The sequence below is a fragment of the Indicator indicator genome, chromosome 33 (genome assembly GCF_027791375.1).
Source record: "Indicator indicator isolate 239-I01 chromosome 33, UM_Iind_1.1, whole genome shotgun sequence".
Lineage (NCBI taxonomy): Eukaryota > Metazoa > Chordata > Aves > Piciformes > Indicatoridae > Indicator > Indicator indicator.
The window spans coordinates 6658920-6673628 of record NC_072042.1 but is presented as its reverse complement, the minus strand read 5'-3'; the positions used below and the strand labels follow the sequence as shown (position 1 = coordinate 6673628).

Here is a 14709-nt window from a genome sequence, read left to right as displayed (position 1 = left end):
GAAGGTTCCTCTGTCATCCCCTCCTGCGCTGGTGAGAAACTCCCTGGGAGTGATGGGGAGGATGGGAGGGCAGAGGGAAGGAATGAGCCAAAGTAGAGCATCTAAGGCAGAGGGGTGTAAAGGTGTAGGTTTTCTTGTTCAGAGAAATCCTGGCTGGGCTGGGGGAGGGCAGGAGACAGCAAAAACCAGAGTCTGAAGAGCAGAGCTGATGCTCCAAACACACTGGGACAGAGAGAGCAGGCAAGGGAAGGGCCTTTACAGACACCAGAGCTGCTGGCTGGGAGTCTGCAGGGCTGACTTTGGGAAGGGCATCCAAAGGTTCAAGGGAGGAAAAAACCCAGAGCCTGAACCCCAGACGTTGTGCAGTCTTCCAGCTGTGATGGTGTTGGAGAGGATCAGCTCCAAGAAGCGAAGCAGCAACAGCAAACATCTGGCCCTAGGCAGGGAAGGGTGGATCAGGGCTGCTTGTTAGTGCCACTTGACAACAGTTACATTCTGGGTCTCATATACACAGATGAGGGTCTTCAAAACCTAACAATTTACACTTCCAAAAAGTCCTCCAGTGAAGGTCTCTCGAAGGTCAGTCCAGACAGGCAGCAGCCAGGCTTTCAGGAGGCACTTGGCCTTTGGAGTGCAGGTCCTGAAGGGAGCTCCTGGGCAGGCATCGCTCAGCCATCTCCTGCCCTGTCCCCAGGGGTCTGGGCTGTGCTTGCCCCATGCTGTGTGGCTGCAGAGCATCCCAGGGTCACAGTGTGGTGGAAGGAAGCTTCTTCACCCTCCTCTGTGCCAGGATGGAGGATTCAATGGGCTTCAGCTGGGGGCTTGGCTTGGAGCTGTTCAGTGCAGAGTAGGTGGCAGCCATGGCCCCCTTGGAGAGAAGGCAGAAAAAGTCATTTATAGAACCACAGAATCATTAAGGTTGGAAAAGACCTCTAAGACCATCAAGTCCAACCTTCTACCCAACACCTCCATGAACACTAAACCATGTCCCAAAGTGCCACATCTACTCTTTTATTGAGTCCAACCAGCAGCCCAGGGTTCCTGCCAAAACCTCCCAGCTTGTCTTGTTCTGCCTTCCTCTCTGACCTTCCAGCCTGCTTTGCCCACCTGGGCTGCTGCTTTCCACAGAGCCCATGGCACATGAGGAGCCAGCTGAAGGCCCAGTCCAGGCTTGGTACCTTGACAAGCTGGAGGTCCTGGTGGTTCAGCTGGCTCTGGGGTAAGCTGTCCTTCTGGGTTATCCAGGGGTGCTGCAGGACCTGCTTGGCTGTGAGGCGCTGGTGAGGATCAACGTGGAGCATCTTGGACACCAGATCCTAAGGGCATGGTTTGGGAAGTTAAGACTTCAGAAGGTTTCATACTTGAGATGCAAAAATCCCAGCTGGCTGCCCCCAGATTAGGATGGAAATTCAGAGGCCAAGTTTAAAGTCCCCAGACATCTCCTTTTGTATCAAATCTGGGTTGGGTGGGCCTGGGAGGTGTAACACAGCAGCAAACCCCACATGGGTCAAGCAGCAGTTGATGTTCCACAGAGATGCTGACAGCCAGAGCTAAAGAAAGCTTGAGGAGAGCCACAGAGCTGTGGAGCTGTGGAGGCTGGAAGAGACCTTTGAGATCATCAAGTCCAACCACTCCCCTGGAGCTTGCAATCTCAGCACCACTGCTAAGCCCACAGCAGCACACTGCTGGGCTGCCACAGGGCAGGTCTGCATGGGGCAGGAGCTCTGCTGATGCTCTTCTCCTTTCCCTTCTGGCCCTCTCCAGCCTGCTTTAAACTTGCCTCACAGCAAGTGGCTGTGCTTGACCCCAGCCATTCAAGGTGAGGCAGATGAGGGTCAAACCTTTCAAGGTGGAGGTCAAACCCTACCTTGGCCATGTCAGAAATAGTGTCCCAGTTGCCTCCGCTGACGGAGAACCTCCCCCCACCTATCCGGGTCAGGATCTCTTCTGGGGTGTCACTGGGACCATTAGCAAACGGGGTGCAGCTGGAGAGAGAAGGGACAGTCCTGCATCCACTGTCCTGTGACCCAGTAGGGAGCACCTCCAGCTGGCAGTGACCAAGGGGAGGTCCAACTGCTGCATGGAGCACATGGCAGAGTGAGGTGGGCACAGCCCTGGCTGCTGCCCTGCAGTGAGCCCAAAGTGCTCACCCTGCCAGCATGGTGTACAGGAGCACCCCCAGGCTCCAGATGTCACAGCCCTCATCGTAGCCTTGGCGTTTCAGCACCTGAGCAGAAGAGGCAGAAGACAAAAATTAGTCCATTTGGTTCTCCTCTCTGAGCTCCCTTCAGCAGCCTGACCCTTGTGTGCAATCCATATGCAGAGCTCCTACACCTCAACTGAACAGCAAAGTCTTGGACTAAAGATCAGGATTGCAGTCAGATGTTGGTGTCATGGACGAGAGGAACCTGCCAGGCCTAGGGTGACACAGAAGCCATGCTCCAGTGTGGTGACATGCTCCGTGGTGTCCTTCATCCACACCAAGACAACTGAGTGGAAAATCTTCCCAGCTCTTGTAACTGAGCAGTTCACCAGGAAGGGAAGCAGCCCAGAGAATCCCTGGGGTTTAAAAGTCTCAGCACCCTAAGCAGGGCAGTGCAAGCTGGAGGACTGCACTTGAGATCCCCTGGTTGGTTGTTACTACAGGGAATGTCTCTGTCAATACCTCTCCCAGCACAGAGCCTGCCAGCGAGAGCTGCAGTTAGGAACAGGGCAGTGACAGCAGAGGCTGAGGGAGGGACATGAGAGCTGCTGCAGGGTCTCAGGGCAGTTGGGTGCTCACCTCAGGGCAGTTGTTGGGTGCTCACCTCGGGTGCCACAAAGTTTGCTGTGTAACAGGGGGTCATGAGGAGGCCGTTCTCAGCCCTCAGCTGCTTGGCAAAGCCAAAGTCACAAATGCGAATGCTCTCGGGGTTCCCTGACTCGTCCACGTAGAGGATGTTGCTGGGTTTCAAGTCCCTGTGAACCACCTGTGGAGCAAGGGAAGTGCTGCTCTCATACCCCAGCAAGGGAGAGGTCTGAGGGTGCAGCAGGACACTCAACCCCTGCCTGGCTCCACAGCTGCCTTGCCGAGACAGTGACACCAGCAAGAAGGAATGGTCCTGCCCTGGGGAGAGGGAGGGGAGTGCAGTGCCAGCTTCCCAGGGAACCAGAGGGAACCATACTCACCCCCTGGGAGTGCAGATACTCCACTGTCTTACAGATGGTGTGCAGCACTGAACTGGCTTCCCTCTCTGAGAAAAACTTCTGTCTGAGGATCTTATCCAGCAGCTCTCCTCCCCTCATCAGCTCAGTCACCAGGTACACGAACTTCCCATCGTCGTACACCTGACGAGGCAGAGATGGAGAGGGTTAACTCAAAAGGGCCTCCAGAGCCTCCCTTTTGTCCTGAGCTTCACCCAAAAGGTCCTCCAGAGCCTCCTGCCACTAGGCAGAAGTCAGCAGAGCAGAGGTGTTCTGGGGTTGCAGAGGTGTTCTGGGGTTGCTTCCTCACCCAGAGCAATGCCCTGAGCAGGGCCATTGGGCTGCCTGTGCTCGGGCTGCATTGTGCCCCCAGAGCAGTGCTGAGCTTGGTGCAGGGCCAGCCCTGAGCCACACTCACATCTTTCAGGGTGATGATGTTTGGGTGCTGTCCGTAGCGCAGCAGGATCTCGATCTCCTCAGAAGGGTCTCTCTTGCTCTTGTCGATGACCTGCAGCAGGGTGGAGGAGCATGAGCCAGGAGAGGGGCCAGGAGAAGGCAAAGCAGTGCAGTGTGTGGGGCCTGCAGAGATATCAGAATCACAGAGCCATAGCATGGTAGGGTTTGGAAGGGACCTCTGGAGACCATCAAGTCCAAAGCAGGATCACCTTGGGCAGGCTGCACAGGAAGCTCTCCAGAGGAGACTCCACAACCTCTCTGGGCAGCCTGCTCCAGGGCTCCAGCACCCTCACAGCAAAGAATTCTTTCCTTGTGTTGAGGTGGAACCTCCCAGGGTCCAGTCTGTGCCTGTTGCCCCTCCTGCTACCACAGGGCACCAGTGAAGAGAGCCTGGCCCCATCCTCTTGCAACCCACCCTCCGGATGTCTGCACACGTTGATCTCCTCAGCTGCTGCCTCTGCTCTCTCCAGCACCAAGCTCTAGAACGCCCCTGGGTCAGTTCTGTGTCCCCCCAAACCCCAACATTCATAGAATCATAGAACTGCTGAGGCTGGAAGGGACTTTCAAGACCAGGAGGTCTGATGCTTGGCTTCCCTGTTTGGGGCTGCCAGGCAGAGAGAGCTGTGCACAGGGAGGCTGTGCTGTGCTCCTGCTCCCTGACCCAGGACACTCATCTGGCTTCATGCCCACCGGGGCCCTGTGCGAGCAGGGGACGAGATTGCATCCTAGGGTGTTGCTCTGGTCTCCGTGGGGATGGGCAGCAGCCTGCCAGAGGAGCAGAGGGGCAGAGCCCAGACCTTGACGGCGTACTCCATGTTGGTGCCTTTGTGCACGCAGCGCTTGCAGACCGAGTAGGAGCCGACGCCGATGGCCTCCTTCACCACGTAGCCATCACTGAACTGCACATTCTTGCCATGCAGCTGCTGCAAGGGGAGAGCAGAGAGCTCAGGGGCTTGAGGGAAGGTTTGCAACACGGTGAGGAAACTGCAGCTGACTGCAGGCTGCTGCATCCCGCAGCTTGAGGGAGGAGAAGGGAAGGAGGCAGATGTAGGTCAGTAGGCTACGGCTGCCTGCATCCAGTGTGCTGCATTTTGGTGGCACCTGCCAAGCCATGGGCACTCACACAGACCTCCTACTAGCACAGGTCCACCTGGGGAGAGGACAGCAAACAGAGCTGTCTTGCTTTGGTGACCTTTGCACAGGAGAGTCGATGGAAATGGAAGAACAACAGGATGCAAGAGCTCAAAACAGGACAGCACTGCCTCAGGCTTCCTGCTAGAGTCACAGACTGGAGTGGGTGGGGAGAGACCTTTAAAGGTCGTCCAGTCCCACCCCCTGCAGTCAGCAGGGACATCCCCAACCAGAGCAGGTTGCTCAGAGCCGCAAACAACCTGACCTGGAATGGATGGTTCCAGCCATGGGGCAGCTCCCACCTTCCTGGGCACCCTGGGCCAGGCTCTCCCCACCCTCAGGGTCAAACATTTCTCCCTTCTCCCCACTCTCAATCTCCCTCTTTGGGTTCAAACCATCCCCTCTTGTCCTGTCCCATCAGGCCCTGCTCAGAAGTCTGTCCCCAGCTTTCTGCTCAGCCCTTGAAGCACTGCAAGGCCACCAGAAGGTCTCCCTGGAGCCTTCTCTTCTCCAGGCTGACCAAGCCCAACTCTCTCAGCCTGGCCTCACAGCAGAGGGCTTCCACCCTCCAATCATTAACTCTGCTCCAGGTGGGACAGAGCTCCCCCAGAGCCACTCTGGAGCACCACTGCAGCTTCAGACAGTGGTTTCTCCATCCCTGCTTCCTACCTGTACCACGGAGTGCAGAGGGGGCTGGGCAGGCTTCACTTTGCCATCCTCCATCAGTCCTGTGGCCACGAAGCTGAAGCCTCGGAAGAGCTGATGTGCTCCTGCACTGGGGGGGATGCCAGGGGAGTCTGCAGCAGCAGGGGAGACACAGCTTCAGGGGGGCTGCTCCTGTGGCAGCAGAAGCCTTCCCCTTATTCCCAGGAGCTGCAGCTTCTCTTTAGGTTATTTGAGACCAGAGCCACACCACCCAGCACCGAGCTTGCCCCTGGCACCTCTGCATCTACAGCTGGCAGCACCAACAGGAGGCAGATCCTGCCCTGCTGCCACTGGCACTGGCACAGCAGGGTGAAGCCTTGGGGCCTGGCTTCACTCAGGGAGCTTTGGCTCTGTGTGGACTCAGACAAACCTTTTGGTGTCCGTGAGGTGAACTCAGTGTCAAAGTAGAAGGTATCATCTGGCTGCCCCACGGCAGGCTTGAAGGGAGGTTTGATCTCCCTGCGGTACAGCTTCTGCAAGACAAGGACAGCTCCCAAGTGCTCTGGCAGGCAAGGCTCTGCTGCATGCCCAGAAGGATGCAAAGGCAGGAGGAAAGGAACAAGAGGCCAGGAAGGGGTTTCACAGCTCTGTGGCTCAGCACTGAGCTACAGCTCAGCAGCCTGAGGGGAGACTTCTTGGCCAGTGGGGATGCTTTTGAGTCACTCTGGGGAGAAATGAGAATGAGAAGACACAGTCCCAGGCTGCCCCAGGGGAGGCTGAGGCTGATGTTAGGCTCTGGCACTCACGTTCCAGTCAATGGTGGAGTAGAAAGGATGGCGTTTGATTTCTTCTGCCCCATCTGGTCCAGAACCTGCAAGATGCACCCATGGGGTGTGCTGCACCATCACACAACCAGCACTGGGCTGGGAGAGACCTTTACAGCTCATCCAGGTCACCCCTCTCCAGCCAGCAGGGACATCCCCTGAATGAGTCCAGGGATGGGGCCTCCACCATCTCCCTGGGCAACCTGTGCCAGTGTTCCACGACCCTCAGAGCAAAGAGCTTCTTCCTAACATCCACCCTGACCCCACCCTGCTCTGCTTTCAATCCACTGCCCCTTGCCCTATCACTCCAAGCCCTTGGAAACTCCCTCCCCAGCTCTCCTGTAGGTACTGCAAGGCTGCACTAAGGTCTCCCTAGAGCCTTCTTTTCTCCAGGCTGAACAGTTCCAACTCTCCCACTCTGGATGAGGCCTTGAGCAGCTTAGGCTGGTGGGAGGTGTCCCTGCCCATGGCTGGAACTGGATGATCTTTGTGATCCCTTCCAACCCAACCCCTTCTGTGACTCTAGGAACGAACCTGGCTGCAAAGCAGTGACGCCGCTAATAGCACCAGGGTGAAGGTGCTGCTGACCCAGGAGGATGGGGAGGCCCCAGCCCAGCACCAGGGGTGGCCAGAAACCGAAGGCAAGTCCAAGGCCTCACCTAATCTGTTGGCTGGGTTCCGCTTGAAGAGGGCTCGCAGGAGGCTCTGCGCCTCGGTGCTCAGGAACTGCGGCATGCCCAGCTTCGCCCTGCAGGAAGTTGTGCAACCAGCTGCAGGAGGCAACCCACAGGCTGTGGGCAGCACCTCCACCCCCAGCAGCACAATCACCACTCTGGCATTTGACGCTGCACCTTTCCAATCTGCTGCTGGTGCCACCCTGCTGGTGCCCTGCAGTTGCAGGAGGCCCCAGATTGCAACAGTGCTCAGAGCAGCTCAGCTGTGGTACAGGGAGGGCAAACTTCTCTTACTTGAGGATGAGAGTCATGGTCTCCTTCCTGTCCTTCCCCTGGAAGGGCAGCGAGCCAGTCAGCATCTCAAACTGGGGGGGGAGAGAGAAGAGGAGGTCACATCTGAGCAAGGCTGAGGGTGGCACAGATCCCATTGTAGCTCCAGCTGGGAGCTCACCAAATCTCCTGAGCAGTTTGTGAGTGACCAAAGAAGATCACAGCCAGCACCGTGTGTGCCATGCAGGGACAACACAGCCCAGCCAGTGCCTGCTGCTGCAGGAGCCCTGGGCTGCAGCTGCTGCCAGATGGTGGCACCAGATCTGCACAGACACCAACAGCCCTGAGCTGGGGTGGGCAGAGTCACCCCCTGCAGCCAGCACCGCACACCCCACACTGCACACCCCTCACTGCACCGCCCAGCACCGCACCCCCAGCACCGCACACCCCACACTGCACCCCCCAGCACTGCACCCCCGGGGCAGCAGCCTCAGCAGCTCTTCCTCCCCCCAAACCCACACGTTCCTGGCTGGACCCCTGGCCAGAGCCCCTTTGGGGAGTCTGGGGAACATCCCCAGGCTGGCAGGATCAGGCCAGAAGGTTTCAGAGCTGGAGCAGCTGCTGGTCCCCAGCCCCCCAGCAGGCACATACCATCAGCACGCCGTAGGACCACCAGTCAGCACTGTGGGAGTGGCCCTGGCGGTTCACCACCTCTGGTGCCATGTACTCCACAGTGCCACAGAAGGAGTAGGCTTTCTTCTCATGGTCTATGGCCTCCTTGCTCAAGCCAAAATCTACCAAAGAGAAGAGTTGTCAGCAGGCACCCAGGGGCTCTGAGCAGCAGGCAGAGCAGGGAGGCCACAGAGGAGCTCCCTGTTGCCAGAAACAGTCTGGCTGGGGGTCAAGGCTCTGTGTAGTCCCCCACCTGTGAGCTTGATATGGCCTTCTTCATCCAAGAGGATGCTGCAGCAAGAAAGGAAAAACAAAGCTGCCACTGCCTGCAGCAGGAGAGAGCCAGCACACAGCAGAGGCTGCTGAGGGATGTCCCCTGACCTCCCCAGGAGGGAGTTACCTGCCCCTCCACCCCCTGCTTTAGGCTCCATCACCAAGATGTGAGCAGGACAAGGAGCAGTTCCCTTCCCTCTGCACCCTCAGCTTTACACAAAAGCAGTGACCCCTGCAGGGTTCACCACCCCTGGTGCCCCAGGCCCTGGGGGTGGACCCAAGGTGTGTAGCTGGTGTCCCTGCAGAAGCCCTGCCTGGTGCCACTTCCCCCTGAGGGCTCTCAAGTGGAGCCAGGAGCCTGCCAAGGATGGCTGCTCAGGCCTGTGGTGCCCACATGCTGCTTCCCCAGCACTGCTGAGCTGAGAGCAGGAACCCCCTGGCCTGGCACTGCCACCTCCCACTGGCCTGGCCTTGGAGTACCACCAGCTCTGCCCTGGTGGCACAAGGCTATGCCAGGGGCTGACTGCAGGCCTAGGGCTGAACTGAAAGACCTCTGGGCTGCTGTGAGTGGGGTCCATGCCCCAGCTGTGTCCCACATACTTCTCAGGTTTGAGGTCCCTGTAGATGATTCCCAGGCTGTGCAAATGGTCGAGCCCCAGAGCCAGCTCTGCCAGGTAGAACTTCACGTCCTCCTCAGTGAACATCACCTGCAGGGAGGGAGGGCAAGGGCACAGCAGCTGGGGTCACAGTGCTGGCAGCAGGACTGGCTCCAAGGCACCTTTCACATCCATGCTGTCCCCTCCCTGCTCCTTCACACTCAGGACTCCCAGGCTTCAATCAGCACCCTGGAGCAGCAGCTAAGCAGCCACACCAAGACCCAAAGCAGACCTTTAAAACTCTCTGCATTTATGTTCACCAGGGCTGTGCTCTCAGTTTTCATCACCTGGCACAACTTCTCCTTACCCCTCCCATGCCCTGCCTCACCCCCACACAACCAGGGTAGGGTTCCCACCTGCCTGCACCCTCTACATGGTGCCCAGCAGAGGTGAGAACTGCTCCTGTGCTGCTGCTTTCTGCCACAGGAAGGTTCCTCAGGCATCCTCTCCTGTTGCCAGCTCTGGGCTGGCAGCAGGTTGGGTTTGTTTCCCCCCTCTCAAGAAGGTCCTTCACTTCTCCAGGCAGCTGAGCACAAAGGGAGAGGCTCAGGACCCCAGCAGGCTGCCAGGGCACACCAACCTCCTTGGAAAGGCGAGTGAAGAGGTCACCTCCTCTGAGGAAATCCAAGATGAGGTACAGCTTCCCCTCGGTCTGGAATGCTGAAACACAACCCAGAGCAGCAGTCAGAGCCCTGCTCTAGGGCAAATCCCCCTGGCTCCAGCTGGGCACATCCCTGCCTGGGTACTGAGTTACACCAGGTAGGGCTCAGGCTGTGGGGGAAGTCAGGCAGCCTGGCTGGGAGCTCACCAGCAGCACTCTGGCACTGCAGAAACTCCTCCTTGAGGGGGGCTTGGCTCCCTTTCAGCCAGACATGTCCTACTGCCAGGGCTCTTTGATGCCCTACTGCCAAGGCTGCTTTCCCAAAGGAGCTCCATCCTCACCTTCCCCAGAGTCAGAGCATGAATCCTGCCAGACTCTGGCTTGACTCTGCTGTCTCAGTTTCTCCAGATTTAACATTTTAATCCCAAGGATTTGCTATTTAAACCTCTTCTCCCAGCCCATGCTCCATTCCCCACTCAACAGCCAGGGCAGGCAGGGAGCAAACCTTCCCAGGAAGGGATTTGTGCTAAGGGGATTGTGAAGGCTCCAAAGCAGCACAGCCATTGAGGGGTGCAGGCTGACCCAGGCCTCTTCTCCCTTTCAGGTGTCTCCAGAAGCCTGTCAGGCACCAGGAGAGGCTCTCAATATCCTCCCAGCAGCCTGCTGCTGGATGCCTCCTGCTCACCTTCCTGCTCATGGCACCTTCCTTTATTGTGCTTAAAAGCAGCCAGGGCCCTGTGTGCCTGCAGCCCCTCTCCCAGCAGCTCCCAGCCAGCTCCACACTCACCATAGTGTAGTTTCACCACGAAGGGATGGTTGACATCAGCCAGGATGTCTCTTTCTATCTTTGTCCTCACTCGGTCACGCACTGAGGGGAGAGAGAGGAGCAGCTCAGGCACAGCACACAGCAGCCTGGTGCCAGCCTTGCCCCTACAGCTCTGCAGTGCCAGGCAGCTGGAGCCAGATCTCTGCCACCACCAGCACTGCACCAAGTTGGTCCTTTACATCTGGAGACAAAAGGAGGCTCTTTGCCTGAGACAAAGACTCTTCCCCTTCCCTCAGGTCCCCCTGGGGCCAGCAGTGGCTGCTGTGACTTCTCCCCTCTGCACTCCGAGCCATGGAGGTCAAGAGCACCACAGGAGGAGTCTCCTACCTTTCAGTGTTGCCTTCTTGAGCACTTTCATGGCATAGAGGTGGTTGCTGTCTGGTGGAGTTATTTTCCTCACCAAGAAAACCTGAGGCAGAAGAGCAGCACAATTAGCCCAGCACAGGCTGGGAGCTGGATGCCAAAGCAACCCCAGGAGCCCCTGGCCCCAGGGCTGATAAGACCTCAAACTCTCCCTGAGGAGCCCCATGAGGTGCTCAGGAAGGTGCTGTGTGTAGAGGCCTCTCACCCCCTCTCTGCAGCCCTCCTGCTTTTACACTGCACCTTCCTCCTCTCTACTCCTCTGCCTCACTCTGCAGTTCCCAGGAGGCTGAGGCTGCTCCTGGGAGCTGTGGCTCCAAGCACTGATGCTCCACAGAGCCTCCTGCTGACCCGCAGCTGTGAGAGCAACCTCTCATTGTTCAGGTCCTGCAGCCCCTTTGGATTCTTACCTCCTTCCCTGACATCCCATCCCACCTGCTTTTAGCTTCCAAAGGCTCCCCCCTGGCTTTCCAGAAAGCCACAGCTGCCTCTGCCCAGGCAGCAGCACCCAGCCCTGGGCAAGCCCCCAGTGCCAGTGCTGGGAGGTGACAGGAGGCTGATGGGAGTGTGAGCAGATGGCCTGGGAGAGCCCTGGGCTGTCTGCACATGGAAACAGAGCAGAGTTACAGGCTGCTTCCTGCCCCCTTCACAGAAGGGAAACTGGACTCCAAGCAGGGGCCAAAGCCAGCCCCTGGCACACAGCAACACTCCTGGGAAGGGAGGACCATGGCTGAGTCCTCCAAGCTCACAGCTTGGCAGCAACAGACCTGCCCTGGCTGAGCCCCTCCAGCCCCTCAGCTCTCACAGTCTGCTGGGGATCAGCTAAATTTGGTTGGGGACTGTCCTTTTTACCACCAAAATCATGCACCTGGCAGAACCCCCAGGAAGAAGGGAACTCACCTTGCCAAAGGAGCCCTGGCCCAGCACCTTCAGGAGCTCAAACTGTGAGGGATCAGCTTTCTCTGAACCTTCCTTCACGTGGTGGGTGATGTTGATTTCCTTCACAACACCTTCACCCTGAGGAAGAGGGGACATGGTTCACTGGGAATCTGCTCCTGAGGAAGGGAAAGAAGCCTTCCTGGACTGGGAAATCACCGAATGGCAGGGGGTGGGTGATGCAGTCCAGAGCAGGATCCCCCAGGGCAGGGCACACAGAACACATCCAGGTGGGGCTGGAAGCTCTGCACAGGAGACTCCACAACCTCTCTGGGCAGCCTGCTCCAGGGCTCCAGCAGCCTCACACCAAAGAAGTTTCTCCTTCTGCTCAGGTGGAACATCCTGGGTTCCAGTCTGTGCCCACTGCCCCTTGTCCTGTCCCTGGGCACCACTACAGACACCTGGCACCTTCCTCCTGACACCACCCCTCAGATAGTTGTAGACATTGATCAGATCCCTCTCAGCCTTCTCTCCTCAGCCTGAACAGCCCCAGGGCTCTCAGCCTTTCTCCACAGCAGAGCTGTTCCAGTCCCTTCCTCATCCTCACAGCCTCCTCTGGGCTCTCTCCAGCAGGTCTCTGTAGGCTCAGGGATCCCAGAACTGGACACAGCATTCCAGGTGTGGTCTCAGCAGAGCAGAGCAGAGGGAGAGGAGAACCTTCCTCGACTCACAGGAACCACACCTGAGAGAGCCACACAAGCTGGTGCTTGCCACAGGCTACCTCCTGCCTCCAACACCTGCAATAAACCAGTGGGCAGTGGGCTGGCAGGGGGCGGCCCTGGCTGGCACCCTGTGCCCTCCTCCTCACACCTCAGCTGCTGCCTTCCTTTGAACTGCATTTCAGAAGAGCTCTTGGGCAGCACCTTCCTCTTGCAGGCCCTGGTAGCAAACCCAGGAGTGTTTATGTCACTGAAAAAAAAAAATCCCCCAGCACAAAAACTCAGCACTGTTGGCAAAACAGGGCCAGGGCTGGCACCCATCAGACGTGTTGGAGCCCATCTGCTCTGCAAGCTGAGCAGCAGGAGCCTCAGAGCATCCTCAGCACATACAGATGATGCTTCAACAGACTTGAGCCTTCAAAGAAGATTGAGGGGAAGCCAAGGTCCCTGGCACATGCTTTGTTTAAAACACTTTGCTGTTATTGGAAAACAAAATAAAGAAGGGGGGAAAAAAAAGAGAGAGAGAGAGAGATTTAATCAGCAGTGTCTGGAATAAACTCAGCAGCAGAGCCAGGCCAGCACACAAGAGGTGCCCCAGCCCCTGAGGGGATGCTGAGACACCTCCTGTCCCTCAGCAAACCTTCTCCTTCCCTCTGGAGCACAAAATCATAGAACCATTTGGGTTGGAAAAGCTCTTTGAGGTCATGGAGTCCAACCAGGCTCTAACCCTACTCAGCCTGGGGCTAAGCCATGGCCCTCAACACCACAGCTCTGCCCCTCTGAAACCCCTCCAGGGATGGGGATTCAGCCCTGGGCAGACTGGGCCAGGCTTGGAGAACCTTTGAAAGCCAGAGTCCAGCTGCACACCAACCTCCTGCTGCTTTCTTTGCATCCCAAACAGAAAGAGACTTTTGCTGTTCTCCTTCTGGCTCTGCCTCTCTTGAGCACATCTCACCAGCAGATCTCTGCTTGGCCTTCCTCAGAGCTTTACCTATTCCAAATCCTCTCCCAAGTGGCCATGGGAAGAGCTCACTGGGCAGGCTGGACTCAGCTTCCCACTGGTGCAGACATCAACCTGACTCAGGCCAGGAACCCCTTGGAGCTGGGCAGGTCCAGGCTCCCTGGCACTTGGGTTACCCAGTGCTAGATGTGGCCTGGCTGCTCTCTGCATCCGAGGGCAGCAGTTCTGTTCCAAAGGGCATCAAACTCAGCTGCTCTCTGACCCTAGCGCAGATGTGGCCAACAGAGCCTGGCAGAAAGCTGGAGCTGCTCCTTGGATTTGCAGAACTGGGGGACTAAAGTGACTATTTTCTACAGCTGCTAAGATCCTTGGTTTGGAACCCAGCTAAGCAAAGCAGCTTTGAAAAACAATAGGAACCAAGCCTCAGGCTGTGCCTCTCCTCTGCACCCTCCCAGCCCCTCCTGGGGCAGCGTGGCACTGCCAAGCACCCACGGATGTGGTTGCTACCTGCAGCCAGCACCCTGCCCTGCCTGCTCTCATGCCTGGCTCCTCTCTACATTAGAAAGAGGCTTTGCTTCCATGGGGACAGCTTTGCCCTCTCCAGATCCTGCATTATCAGGAGCCAAGACATAGCAGAGAAGCTCTAACACCCTCCACACTGCAGCCTGAGCAGGGGCAGAGAGCAGGGGGCAGGAGCTCCCCTGGGCTGTGCTGCTCTCAGTGATCACAGACAAGAGAGATCTCAGATTCCCTGGGACAAGAACTTTGCATGCTCCAGAAAATCTCCCAGCTCAAACCAGCCACCTCACACCTCTGCTGTGGCATCAGCAGAGAGGTTGTTGATAGCTGGCTGAGAGCAGCTCTGAGATGCCATTTGGCATCATGCTGGCACCAGGCTTCCTCCCAGGGGCTCAGCCAGCAGCTTGCAATTCAACTATCAGGGCTCTGGAGACCCAGAGCTGCTGGAGCCTGTTCAGCAGCACACCAGAACCAAACCACCTGTGTCCCACCCAGCTGCAGCACCAGCAGGCACTGAGGGAAGCTTCTTCCAGGGGCAGCATCACACAAACTGTCTCGGAAGGCAGAAAAGGCAAAGCGAAGCAAACCAGGCTGCTCCAGATGCCCACCTGAAGCATCAGCACAGCTGGGTGAGCACCCAGGAGGTGCCAGGGCAAGCCAGGCAAGCCAGGATGGTACTGACCGTGCTGCTGGAGGGCTGGCTGGGGGCTGCCAGCTGCAGCCTGCAGGGCTTGGCTCGGTGCTTCCTCTGCAGCCAGAGCAGGAGCAGGGCACAGACGCGAGGCAGCCTGGGACCCCTCTCCATCCTCCCATCCCGAGCAGCATCCCCCAGCCCCTGCAACCACCACCCCCACCAGCTGCTGGGGAAGCAGAACTGGGGGCTGGGGCTCAGGCAGGCTCCTGTGGGCAGCCCAGGGGTGAGGGTGGTGGCAGGAGGAGATGCAGGTGGTTGGAGCCCTGCTGGCAGATGCGCAGTGGGGAGCAGGGCGCAGTCACGCTGAGCCAGCTCCACCAGGGCCCCAGCAGCAGAGCTGTGGTTGGGGCTCTGGGCCCTGGGCTGGGG

The 14709-nt window shown here is 57.9% G+C and overlaps 1 protein-coding gene across 4 annotated transcripts in view; it reads right to left on the bottom strand.

Moving 5' to 3' along the window:
- Nucleotides 1-745: 745 nt before the first annotated feature.
- Nucleotides 746-14709, bottom strand: part of RPS6KA1 (ribosomal protein S6 kinase A1) — a 34909-nt gene continuing 20945 nt past the window's right edge. For 2 of the 4 annotated variants that reach the window (XM_054395164.1, XM_054395165.1), the window contains 20 exons: nucleotides 11472-11588; nucleotides 10539-10620; nucleotides 10173-10253; nucleotides 9365-9444; nucleotides 8729-8835; nucleotides 8109-8146; nucleotides 7835-7977; nucleotides 7208-7278; nucleotides 6899-6987; nucleotides 6222-6286; nucleotides 5846-5948; nucleotides 5440-5567; nucleotides 4437-4562; nucleotides 3602-3691; nucleotides 3169-3327; nucleotides 2808-2969; nucleotides 2151-2227; nucleotides 1868-1985; nucleotides 1179-1316; nucleotides 746-868 (listed from right to left, as the gene is read on the bottom strand). In XM_054395164.1, the coding sequence (XP_054251139.1) occupies nucleotides 746-868; nucleotides 1179-1316; nucleotides 1868-1985; nucleotides 2151-2227; nucleotides 2808-2969; nucleotides 3169-3327; nucleotides 3602-3691; nucleotides 4437-4562; nucleotides 5440-5567; nucleotides 5846-5948; nucleotides 6222-6286; nucleotides 6899-6987; nucleotides 7208-7278; nucleotides 7835-7977; nucleotides 8109-8146; nucleotides 8729-8835; nucleotides 9365-9444; nucleotides 10173-10253; nucleotides 10539-10620; nucleotides 11472-11588 (2097 nt within the window). Of the gene's footprint in view, nucleotides 869-1178; nucleotides 1317-1867; nucleotides 1986-2150; nucleotides 2228-2807; nucleotides 2970-3168; nucleotides 3328-3601; nucleotides 3692-4436; nucleotides 4584-5439; nucleotides 5568-5845; nucleotides 5949-6221; nucleotides 6287-6898; nucleotides 6988-7207; nucleotides 7279-7834; nucleotides 7978-8108; nucleotides 8147-8728; nucleotides 8836-9364; nucleotides 9445-10172; nucleotides 10254-10538; nucleotides 10621-11471; nucleotides 11589-14709 lie in introns of those variants that run through there. The other 2 variants (XM_054395167.1, XM_054395166.1) reach the window with 2 other exon arrangements.